This window comes from Scyliorhinus torazame, chromosome 7 (assembly GCF_047496885.1).
Source record: "Scyliorhinus torazame isolate Kashiwa2021f chromosome 7, sScyTor2.1, whole genome shotgun sequence".
Classification (NCBI taxonomy): domain Eukaryota; kingdom Metazoa; phylum Chordata; class Chondrichthyes; order Carcharhiniformes; family Scyliorhinidae; genus Scyliorhinus; species Scyliorhinus torazame.
The window spans coordinates 295,586,526-295,599,023 of record NC_092713.1 but is presented as its reverse complement, the minus strand read 5'-3'; the positions used below and the strand labels follow the sequence as shown (position 1 = coordinate 295,599,023).

At 47.1% G+C, this 12,498-nt stretch overlaps 1 protein-coding gene across 1 annotated transcript in view; it reads right to left on the bottom strand.

The window, feature by feature from the left end:
• kif3a (kinesin family member 3A) overlaps positions 1–12,498 on the bottom strand; it is a 112,219-nt gene that overhangs the window by 50,860 nt on the left and 48,861 nt on the right. The window contains exons 8-10 of the mRNA XM_072512631.1: positions 5,949–6,123; positions 5,771–5,866; positions 1,478–1,634 (exon numbers count right to left, since the gene is read on the bottom strand). Of these exons, the coding sequence (XP_072368732.1) occupies positions 1,478–1,634; positions 5,771–5,866; positions 5,949–6,123 (428 nt within the window). The remainder of the gene's footprint in view (positions 1–1,477; positions 1,635–5,770; positions 5,867–5,948; positions 6,124–12,498) is intronic.

The following is a 12,498-nucleotide window of genomic DNA, read 5'->3' as shown; positions in this document are numbered from 1 at the left end:
GGTGATATATTTCCAAATCAGGTATGTATGGCTTGGCGGGGAACTTCCAGGTGGTGGTGTTCCCATACATCTGCTGTCCTTGTCCTTCTAGATGGTAGCGGTTGTGTGTTTGGAAGGAGCATTGGCAAGTTTCTCAGTGCATCTTGTAGACGGTACACTGCTGCCACTGTGTTACTGGTGGAGGGAGTGAATGCTTATGGATGGGGTGCCAATCAAGCGGCTGCTTGATCATGACTGGTGTCAAGCTTCTTGAATTTCGTTGGAGCTGCACTCATCAGACAAGAGAGTATTCCATCACAGGAGGATTCCTGAATTGTGCCTTGCGGCTGGTAGGCAGACAATGGGAAATTAAGAGGTGAGCTACTCACTGCAGGATTTCTAGCATCTGACCTTTTCCTGTAGTCAAAGTATTTGTATAGACTGAAAGAGCAAAAAAAAAAAAAATGGTCCCATCACGGAGTGGGTGGGGTTAGAAAACACGATGAGCCATTCAACAGTCCGTTGACTTCAGCAGGAGCATAAAATTCCACCAGCGGAAAATTCCACCCAATGTATTAACATTTTTGGTAATCCTCAACAAAAATTAAAAGGACGAGACTCCCACTTGCAAAAGTTAATTTCAGTGCCAGAGGTTGTTTGCCACTAATTAGGACTTACCACGGTATTAAAAAAACGGTATCACTGGAATGGATAAGGCCCCACTTTCTGTTGAGTCTTTCACCTCTAACTACAACAGCAGCACGGAAATGTAATGTTCAATACATTTGAATGGAAAGAAAGATGGCGAGATGTCATTTTCTCGCAGCTTACAAAGGGGGGGCTCACCAGAATTTGCTATTCAATTTGTTCATAAATAATATTCAGCACAGTAATTACATGCGTGCATATATAAATAAATATTTATTTGCTAGTTGGACGTTTTTTCAGATTATGTAATCATTACTCCTTAAAAGTACCAACCTAAAATTATTCAATTCCAACCTATTGTATTTTAAAGGTAATTCAGTCATATTCAGAATAAGGAGTCCCTGCAATCTATGGAGCATGATATAATCTACTTTTAAATACAGATATGTATCCAGAACCTTTTAAAATAAAATATCTGATGGAGCCCATCTGCAGAACGTTTCCATCATAAAATTGGCAAATTTGATTACATGATCGCTAACAGTCTCACATCATGAGTTTAAAACTTGCATAGATTCATACTTTTCAGCACTTCAAGACATCTGTGCTTGCCAGTTCGTGAATTTCTGCTCATTAGAGTGAGTGAAAATGATGGCTTAATTAGCATAGAATCAAGTCAATGATGTGGACCACATCTATTTTTATTCTTTTTTCCAATGAAAACAAGCCCACTTCTGTTCATTTTTTTGTTTTAATGTAAGCCCATACTTCTCTCAATGTAATTTACTAACTTTAGTGACTCGAATCTAAAAATCATTCATTCATTGAACTCCTATTTTAATCTACTTACTGTGCTTTCAGCAGGTCTTTCTCTCTCTTCTCTAGTTCTGCTCTGGCTTTGTTCCTTTCTTCCTCCTCCATGTCAAGCTTGGCTTCAAGGACTTTTCTCTCTTCATCAATCTTTGCCTGCATTTCTGCCATTTTTTCAGGAGATACTTTCTTTCTTCCTTTAATGGAAAAAATGGTTTCATCTCACTAGGCAGATCATATTTATATTTTGTCAGTCGAGTGACCTGCATTAGCACAATCATAATGTGATTAAACACAAATTAAAACGATGCTGAAAACCTTTGTTTCAAAATGAACACCAAATTTCCATTATGTATTTTCCACGATAGGAAAGAGCTGTCTGTTGCTTATTTTTGTACCTGGATATTCTAGGCTGTCAAGTAAAGGTTGGAGCAGCTGGGTAAGGGGCCAGCTGGGGCACTCAAGGGAAGTTTGCGCCATGCTAAGACGGAGTGCTCAGCTGTCTGAGCAACAGACATGGCTGGGTCCGGTAACACCAACAAGCAGTCTTGATTAAAGAAAAACATTTAATGTGAAGGAGCTGGAATAGCTCACTGCAAGACACCAATATCACCCATGCAGAGATACAAGAAGAACATGCCAGTGAAAGAACACAATCTCCATAAAGGAACAACTCCCAAGACATGTTAAGTCACTGGTTAAAAAAAAAGAAATTCCGGCAAGAACACTTTTTAGGTACTTTCATATTTTGAAATTATTTTTAAACTGGTTTACGTGAATTCTATTTTTAAAAGGTGTAAGTGGCTGTGGAAATAAAACAGCTGTTCAAGGATTTCAGAAAAAAAAAGAATCAGCATTATTAACTTAACAGGTAATGCTTATGTGAGCTAATCAAGTGCAAACAAACTGACATGAACTCGGGGTGTGTGAGGTTTTGAAACTCGTGAATAATTTCCCCATGCATTAAGTGTAACACTTTCAAAATATTGCTACATTGTAAGCAGCTTTGCACTAAAAACATAGGAACAGGAGTTCAAACAGATCCTTGAATCTGCTGCACCATTCAGTTAGATCATGGGTGATCGAACTACCAGTCTGTAATGATACCATGTCGATTCTAAATTTTGACAAACCTGCCCTTTGATAAACTAGAAATTCCTATAGGGTGACCTATGTCAAATTTTGATCTAGGTTGTACTTGTTCAGATTAGAACAAATTACCACAAAGTCATAGGTTACAGTACATTAATTGCCCAGCCATATTAGGACTACAATTTGTGTACCATCATACCACACCATTTTGGATTGCTGTTCCCCTTCATTTTATAATATGAAATTCCAGGTGCCCCTAATGAACACATTCATGATAAAATGAATTTGTTTTTCAGATAATGCATGTGTATTTATATAACCACTGTAATCTATTTTCTGGGTTAGGTCTTGTAATAATTTGCATAAAAATAATTTTGCATAAAAATAATTGCTCTAAAATAGGAAGTTAGAAATTCCATTAGTGTTAATAGACAAACAATATTATGAAATGTTTCCTTTTTAGATTTAAAATAAGGAGCCCATGAGAAACTAGGGCCACGGACATAATCCTACTTCTGCATTGAGACGGTAGAACGTATTAGTCGGTGGTCAGTCCAGCAGTCATCGGCTCCAGTCAGGGTGCTGGTGATGCGGACATTTTTGTGGTTCCTTGCTCAGACAATGATGTAGTCTATTAAGTGCTAGTGCTTGAGAGCGGGGTGTTGCAATGAGGTCTTTTGCATGTTCCGCTGGTGGAATACGGCGTTCGTGATGACCAGGTCATGGTCTAAACATTTTGTCATGAGCAGGACTCCGTTGGCATTTGTTTTCCCCCACATCTTCCCTGCCCAACATGCCATTCCAAAGTTTTATGTCCTTTCTGACTCTAGCATTGAAGTCGCTGAGAATTGGCTTCTTTTGAGATGCGGGAAAGCGATTGGTTGACGCTGGAGTAGAATGCCTCTTGTTTCATCCGCTGCATCTAGGGTTGAGGTGTCGGCAATGACGTCTGTGATGTGCTGTTTCTGGGTCAGGATGAGTCGGAAGGGTCATGAGTCGTTCGCTCACCCCACACTTGTGATCGTTGAGGCAACCGACAAATTTGTTTTTTATGCCAAAGCCGACCCTGTAGAGGCCGTGCTTTTCTTCTGCTTTGCCTTTCCAGAAGTTGGTGTATCTGCCACCTTCTTCTTTAAGCTGGCCTTCGCCTGCCCAGAGCAGCGATGTCACCAATATTGTCTCCGCAAAATCCTGCAAATCGACTGGCAGGATCAGCATACCAACGTGAACATCCTCTCCCAGGCAACACTCGACCAGGTGCAATGGGTGCATTGTCCACATGCCCAAAACAAAACCCCCAAAACAAATGCACTAGTCCGAGCTCCGCGATGGCAAGCGATCATTAGGAGTGCAAAGGAAACGCTACAAGGATACTGAAAGCTTCCCTAAATAAATGCAACATCTCCATCGACACGTGGGAATCACTTGCCTTAGAACGCACAAACTGGAGAAAAAGCATCTGCGAGGGCAGCAATCACCTAGAGCATCGTCGGGTGGAGCACGTAGAGGTCAAGCGCAAACAGCAGAAGGGGAACGCAGAATCCAGAACGTCCCACCCACCCACCTCACCAAACACCACCTGCCAAACTTGTGTTAGAGTCGGTGGATCCAGGATTGGACTATTCAACCACTGCAGAACCCACGTCCCCAGAGAGGAAGCAAGTCATCCTCGACACTGAGGGACTGCCCAAGAAGACTTCCCCATGGTCCTGTGCTTCGGGTCTTCCTTTCATTTCATTTCTCCACACTACTCAACTCTAGACTCCATCAATACTATTTTGATAGCATTTTTAGTTCAGTTTCTATCTCCGTTCATTCAATTCTTCTTCCTATTATCAAAAAGGTATATGATGCTCCACAGAAACATGTACCAACATATTCTTTCTAATGGCATCAAGTTCAAATCTTACACAAACTACTAACCTTATGAAAAATATTTACAAAAAAAAGTCCATTGAATAGGAAAATAAAAAAAAAAGAGCCACAAACCTGTTTGATCTTGAATTAAGAAGTTAGCGAGAGACAGGTAGGCAGCATGTGAACACAGGAGGGAAAAGAAACAAATTAAATTCTATGGAAATCATTACTTTCTGCATTTCAGACAGTCAAGCAATGAAGACTTAAGTGAAGACTAACGTTAAAAAAAAAAAAAAAAAAAAATCAAAAAAAGGTTAAAGCCAATATTGTGTTTCAGAACTCTTACCCAGAAACAAACCAAACCGATCAGAAATTTTAAAAAGTAGATGGTATTATCAGGAACAAGATAATTAACTGAAACAGAAATTAATTGAACTGTGGTTCTCACATAAAATTTGCTTAAACAACCCATAACATCCCTTATAAAATTGTAGACTAAAATGCAAACCTGGAGCCCAAATGTTACGTCCGATTCAGTTTTGGCAGGTGAGCAACAGTGAGCATTAGAAACAAGTCCATTGTTCCAAAATTAAGGTCCGAGCCATTTAAACTCCTGAGCCTCAGTTAAATTCCACAGGTCGACTTCTCTCCATTCTCCAGAATATACCATAATTTCTCTTTTATATTTAGGCACTAAGTATTATACTTGAATTGACGTATGTAAACAGAAAAGTTGTGACAGCTTAGTGGTTGTCACTCAAAGTATAATAGTGGTCATGTTATTGGATGAGTAATGCAGAGGGCTGGACAAACAGAACAAGTCCAAATTCCACTATGGCAGTTTTAGAATTTGAAATTAGTTTTATAAAATCTGCAAATAAAAATCATCTGTCGTTAAATCCCAATTTGTCATTAAAGTCTTTTAGACAGGAACTGTGCAGCAAGGTACTCGTTGTATCAAACCACTAAAAAAGAATATTCAAACTACAGCTAGACAGCTAGGAATAGAAACTAAATGTTTGCCTACAAACCCCTACAACCAGAGAAAGAAACAACCAGAGAAAGAAAAGAAAACATATTCCAGACATAAAGACACCACATCAAAACAGCAGCACAGTTCCACTTCTTGACTTTATATTGATGCCATTTTTAAAAAACTAAATGGAGCTAAATAACTAAACAAGTTGAGGCTTCAACCTTCCCAGTTTAAATTAGGTCAAATAGGGAAGGTAGAGACAAAATAAGACTTGAAAACTAATTATTACTGACCACTGCAAATCTATCATAAAACAAAGCTTACCATAAAATTACATTTGAACCCTTGATCCCCATTTCCATTATTTACCAAATAAGGGCATAATTCAAGTTTATTTCAAGTGTCTACCTCTCCGCTTCTTTTTCTTCTCCCCTCCCTCTCCACTTTCACCTTCTTCATCATCGTCTTCAGAGCCACTAATTTCTGAACCAGAGATTTCTTCCCCTGCAAATCATTAAAAATTTCAATTAATCACGGTTTTTATTTCATTGGTAGCTCAATGGTCCTCGACATGATGGGTCTATACCTTCTTTCAGTTTACTCCTAAGATCTTCAATTTCTTTCTGAAATTGACGCAATAATGCATCTTTAGGATCTTCGTTAATTCTGGCTTTATTTTTGATATTCTTTGCTCTGTTTGCATATCGTAAAGTACTGATGGTTTCATCATAATTGTAATCTGCTGGTCCAATGTTTGCACACTGATAAAGGAAAAAAATGTGAATAGAAAAATGATGCAAGTTCATATCTGCATGTTAAGACTGTCAAACTTAGTTCTTTTGCTGTAAGGAGGTGTCAAACAGATAAGATGTGTCCCCATAAGCTGACGGTTGCTTTTCTGATTGGAGGGCTGCGACTAGTGGTGTTCCGCAGGGATCAGCGCTGGGACCTTTGCTGTTCGTAGTATATATAAATGATTTGGAGGAAATGTAACTGGTCTGATTAGTAAGTTTGCAGACGACACAAAGGTTGATGGAATTGCTGATAGCGATGAGGACCGATCAGAGGATACAGCAGAATTTAGATCTTTTGGAGACTTGGGCGGAGAGATGGGAGTTTAATCCGACAACTGTGAGGTCATACATTTTGGAAGGTCTAATGCAGGGAGGGAATATAGAGTGAATGGTAGAACCCTCAAGAGTATTGACAGTCAGAGAGATCAAGGTGTACAGGTCCACAGGTCACTGAAAGGGGCAACACAGGTGGAGAAAGTAGTCAAGAAGACATACGGCATGCTTGTCTTCATTGGCCGGGGCATTGAGTATAAAAATTGGCAAGTCATGGTGCAGCTGTATAGAACCTTAGTTAGGCCACACTTGGGAGTATAGTGTTCAATTCTGGTCGCCACACTACCAGAAGGATGTGAAGGCTTTAGATAGGGTGCAGAAGAGATTTACCAAGATGTTGCCTGGTATGGAGGGCATTAGCTATGAGGAGAGGTTGAATAAACTCGGTTTGTTCTCACTGGAACGACGGAGGTTGAGGGGCGACCTGATAGAGGTCTACAAAATTATGAGGGGCATTGACAGGGTGGATAGTCAGAGGTTTATCCCCAGGGTAGCGGGGGCAATTACTAGGGGGCATAGGTTTAAGGTGCGAGGGGCAAGGTTTAGAAGAGATGTACGAGGCAAGTATTTTTACACAGAGGGTAGTGGGTGCCTGGAACTCGCTGCCGGAGGAGATGGTGGAAGCAGGGACGATTGTGACTTTTAAGGGACATCTTGACAAATGCATGCATAGGATGGGAATAGAGGGATACGGACCCCAGAAGGTTTTAGTTTAGACGGGTAGCATGGTCGGCACAGGCTTGGAGGCCGAAGGGCCTGTTCCTGTGCTGTACCTTTCTTTCTTCATTGTATTAGGTTGACTACTCATTCGTTTAGCTGGTGGTGGTTTGTGATACAAGAAAGTCATTAAAAGTGGAATCTGAGGGAAACCCATATCGGAGTAACTAAACTTCATCAGTAAAATAAATCTTCCACCCTTTTAAAAAATGACAACTTCTATTAAAACCTTCTGAAAAATGCAGACATCAAAATAGCTCATAAAATAGTGAACAAAATAGTTCAACCAAACACTTCAACTAACTACACTGGTTTTTATCTTTACAATGAACTTTGAGAAGAATGACAGAACATGCTCAGGGAATTTTAGACCAGCCAACTTAAAATCCGTGGTAGGAAAATAATAGAATCCCTACTCAATATATTAAAATACATCCAAAAGTGAAAATATAATAATGAATAGTCAGAACGGATTTTAAAAGGGAACTTTTGATTGACCAAACGTACTGAATTTTGTGGTGGCAGAATGTAGACAATGAGCGCAATTCTCCCATAAAATGACAGAGGGAGCAATCCAACGGCCAGCCTGCGCCCGAAAATCTCTCGCTACAGCTCAGCGTGGCTGTTGAAAGACGGGAGACTCCACCCCCAGAATCTTCCAAGCCCGCAACACCTTGCGAAATTTAGCATGATCTCATGAGACGTTGCAATGTGAATCCTGCCCACAATGGGATTAGAGCAAAGCCGTAAGCCTCACAAACGGGGACCAGGCGGAACGGCACTCGTGGGAGTCTCTAACGGGATTGGTGGCCCCAGCTGTATGCGCTTTGAGCTGGGTGGTGACCTGGCACTGCTGGTGTCACCTGGGCAGCCTGGTAGTGACAGCTTGACACCCTGGCAGTGCTGCCTTGGTGCCAGCCTGGCACTACCCAGATGGCACTACCAGGATGCCAAGTTGACACTGCCAAGATGGTATTTTTTGAACGCACGCGATGGGGCCGGGGACCCTCCTTTACTACGTTCGGGCTCGGGGATTATTTTGGGGGCCTGTAAAAATGGCCTCCTGGAGGACTTCCGGTTGCGGCTATGCGGAGCTAAGTCGCACATTCGGCAGCTCCCGCAAAAAAATGACTTTTGGGCTCTTTTCAGGGCCCCCAATGGCATTTTTTCGACGTTTCCCGCTGTGGGAAGGAGAGTACAATAGTTCCCCGACAGTATATGGCTTTTACCAGGAGCGGGGCGACTAAAAAAGTGGTGGTGGACCCGAAGAAGGTGCGAGGGAAGAACAAAATGGCGGCGGGCGGGGACCAGGCATCGTGGATGCAGTGGGCGCAGGAGCAACAGGAGGTTATCCAGCGCTGCTTCAGGGAGATTAAAGCGGACCTGCTGGAGCCGATGAAGGCTTCTATTGATAAGCTGCTGGAGACCCAGATGGCCCAGGGGGTGGCAATCCGCGAGGCCCGACAAAAGATCTCTGACAACGAGGACGAGATCTTAGGCTTGCCGGTAAAGGTGGAGGCGCACGAGGCGCTCCACAAGAAATGGCAGGAGCGGTTCGAGGAGATGGATAATCGGTCGAGGCGGAAGAACCTGCGGATTCTGGGCCTCCCAGAGGGGCCAGATGTGGTCACCATGTTGAACTCGCTGATGGGAGCGGGGTCCTTCCAGGGGCCCCTGGAGCTGGAAGGGGCCCATAGAGTGCTGGCGAGGTGGCCCAAGGCTACCGAGCCTCCGCGGGCGGCGCTGGTGCGGTTTCATCGGTTCGCTGATCGTGAGTGTGTGCTCAGGTGGGCCAAGAAGGAGAGGAGCAGCAGGTGGGAGAACGCGGAGGTTCGAATATACCAGGACTGGAGTGCGGAGGTGGCGAAGAGGAGGACCGGGTACAATCGAGCGAAGGCAGTGCTGCACAGGAAGGGGGTGAAGTTTGGCATGTTGCAGCCGGCGCAACTGTGGGTCATCTACAAGGACCGGCACCATTATTTTGAGTCTCCGGAGGATGCGTGGGCCTTTGTTCAGGCCGAGAAGTTGGACACAGACCGAGGGTCGGGATGGGCGTTTGGGGATTGCAGTTGATATGTTACTTTTTGAGGGGGGTCCTTTGCTCTTGCTTTTTTCTTTCTGGTTCGGTGAGGGTGGTTAGGGCGGGTTGGGCACTGTTTTGGTTGGGTTGGTCAGGGGGGCTCTTGGAGGGGGGTAAGCAAACGGAACAGCAGTGGATGGCCGGCAGTGAGATGGGGCCCCGCGGGGGAGGGGGAGGCCTGAGTTGGGGGTGAGGGGACTGGGCCTGGAAAAGGAGCTGCGTCAGAGGTGGCGGGGCCGGGTAGGTGGAAAGCGCGGGCTTTTTCCCGTGCTGAAGACTGGAGGGGGCAGGGCCGGGGCGGGGAAGCGAGGGCGGTTTCCCGCATTTGGGATGGAAGGGGGAGGAGGAGAGCCTGCGGATGGGGAATGGAAGAGGAGGCTGTGTCATACAATGGGAGGAGTCGAAGGAGAGGCGGGAGTGGCCGGGGTCAGTAGGAGTCAGCTGACTTGCGGAAGTGCAATGGGGGAGTAAAGCAGCTAGGATGGGTCCTAGCCGGGGGGGGGGCGGGGGGTATTGAGTTGCTGCTGCTATGATCAAGGGGGAGCTGGAGCAAGTGGGGGGGTAGAGATGGGGGTCTGCCGCCGTGGGGAACGGGCCGGGCGTGGGGTGCGGGCGCGTGGCTGGCCGAGGAGGGGTTATGGCTAGTTGCCAGGAGAGGGGGGGCGGGTAGCCCCCTGATCTGGCTGATAACCTGGAATGTAAGGGGACTGAACGGGCTGGTCAAGCGGGCCCGCGCACCTGAAGGGGCTGAAGGCGGATGTGGTCATGATCCAGGAGACACACCTGAAGGTGGCAGACCAGGTAAGATTGAGGAAAGGGTGGGTAGGTCAGGTGTTTCATTCGGGGCTGGATGCCAAAAATCGAGGGGTGGCGATCTTGGTGGGAAAGAAGGTGTCGTTCGAGGCATCGAGCATTGTGGCAGACAATGGCGGTAGGTACGTAATGGTAAGTGGTAAGCTGCAGGGAGAGAGGGTGGTACTGGTCAATGTGTATGCTCCGAACTGGGACGATGCGGGTTTTGTGCGGCGCATGTTGGGTCGGATCCCAGACTTGGAAGTGGGGGGCGACTTTAACTCGGTGTTGGATCCGGCACTGGATCGCTCCAGGATGGGATGCGGTGGATCCTTGGAGATTTGCAAGGCCGGGGGCTAGGGAATTTTCATTCTTCTCACATGTCCATAAGGCTTATTCCCGGATCAACTTTTTTATTTTGAGCAGGGCGCTGATAGCGAGAGTAGAGGATACAGAGTACTCGGCGATAGCCATTTCGGATCACACCCCGCACTGGGTGGACTTAGAGCTGGGTGGACTTAGAGCCGAATTCAACCTGGTGACCACCAGGAAGGCGGAGGTGCAGTGGAGGAAGGCCCAGGGGGCGATTTAGGAGTATGAGGAAAAGGCAAGCCGGATGCTGGCACATCAGCTTCGGAAGCAGGACACAGCTAGGGAGATCAGGGGAGTTAAGGACAGGGGAGGGAGTGTGGTGCGGAGTGGGGTTGGCATCAATGGGGTCTTCAGGGACTTCTTTGAGGAATTGTATCGGTCCGAGCCCCCACTGGAGGAGGGAGGGATGGGCCGCTTTCTGGACCAATTGAGGTTTCCGAAGGTGGAGGAGGGACTGGTGGCGGGATTGGGGGCCCGATTGGGCTGGAGGAGCTGACCAAAGGGATAGGGAGCATGCAGGCGGGGAAGGCACCGGGGCCAGACGGTTTCCCGGTCGAATTCTATAAAAAAATATATGGACCTGTTGGGCCCGTTGCTAGTTAGGACCTTCAATGAGGCAAAGGAGAGGGGGGCTTTGCCCCCGACGATGTCCCGGGCACTGATCTCCTTGATCCTGAAGCGGGACAAGGATCCCCTGCAGTGTGGGTCTAACAGGCCGATTTTGTTGCTAAACGTAGATGCCAAGGTGCTGGCGAAGGTCTTAGCCACGAGGATTGAGGATTGTGTGCCGCAGGTCATCCACAAACACCAGACGGGGTTCGTGAAGGGGAGGCAGTTGAACGAGAATGTGAGGAGGCTTCTGAACGTTATCATGATGCCGGCGAGGCAGGGGGAAGCAGAGATAGTGGTGGCGATGGACGCTGAGAAAGCCTTCGATAGGGTAGAGTGGGGGTACTTGTGGGAGGTGCTGAAGAGGTTTGGATTTGGGGAGGGGTTTGTCAGGTGGGTTAGATTGTTGTATGAGGTCCCGATGGCGAGTGTGGCCACGAACAGGAGGTCGGAGTACTTCCGGTTGCACCGAGGGACGAGGCAGGGGTGTCCCCTGTCCTCCCTGCTCTTCGCACTGGCGATTGAACCCCTGGCTACGGCACTGAGGGAGTCGAGGAACTGGAGGGGGTTGGTGCGGGGTGGGGAGGAGCATAGGGTTTCGCTCTATGCGGACGACTTGCTGCTACATGTGGCGGACCCGGTGGGGGGAATGCCGGAAGTAATGAGGATCCTCAGGGAATTCGGGGATTTCTCGGGGTACAAGCTCAACATGGGGAAGAGCGAGCTGTTCGTGGTTCACCCAGGAGACCAGGAGAGGGTGATTGGCGAGCTCCCAATAAAAAGGGCGGAGAGGAGCTTCAGGTATTTGGGGGTCCAGGTGGCCAGGAGCTGGGGGGCCCTGCATAGGCTGAATTTCACAAGGCTGGTGGAGCAAATGGAGGAGGAGTTCAAGAGGTGGGACGCGTTGCCGCTGTCCTTGGCGGGTAGGGTGCAGTCAGTCAAAATGACGGTGCTCCCAAGGTTTTTGTTCCTGTTCCAGTGCCTCCCCGTGTTTATCCCGAAGGCCATTTTTAGGCGGGTCAACAGGAGCATAATGGGGTTTGTGTGGGCGCGAGGGACTCAGAGGGTGAGAAGGGTGTTCCTGGAGCGGAGTAGAGATAGGGGGGGCTGGCACGGCCCAACCTCTGTGGGTACTCTGGGCCACCAATGCAACGATGGTGCGCAAGTGGGTGATGGAGGGGGCTGCATGGAAGAGGCTGGAGACGGCGTCTTGTGTGGGTAAGAGTCTGGGGGCGCTGGCAACGGCGCCGCTGCCGCTCCCTCCAAGGAGGTATACCACGAGCCCGGTAGTGGCGGCTGCCCTCAAAATCTGGGGGCAGTGGAGGCGGCACAGGGGAGAAGTTGGGGCCTCGGTGTGGACCCCAATACGGGGGAACCACCGGTTCGTCCCAGGGAGAACAGATGGAGGGTTTTCGGGGTGGCACAGGGCAGGGATACGA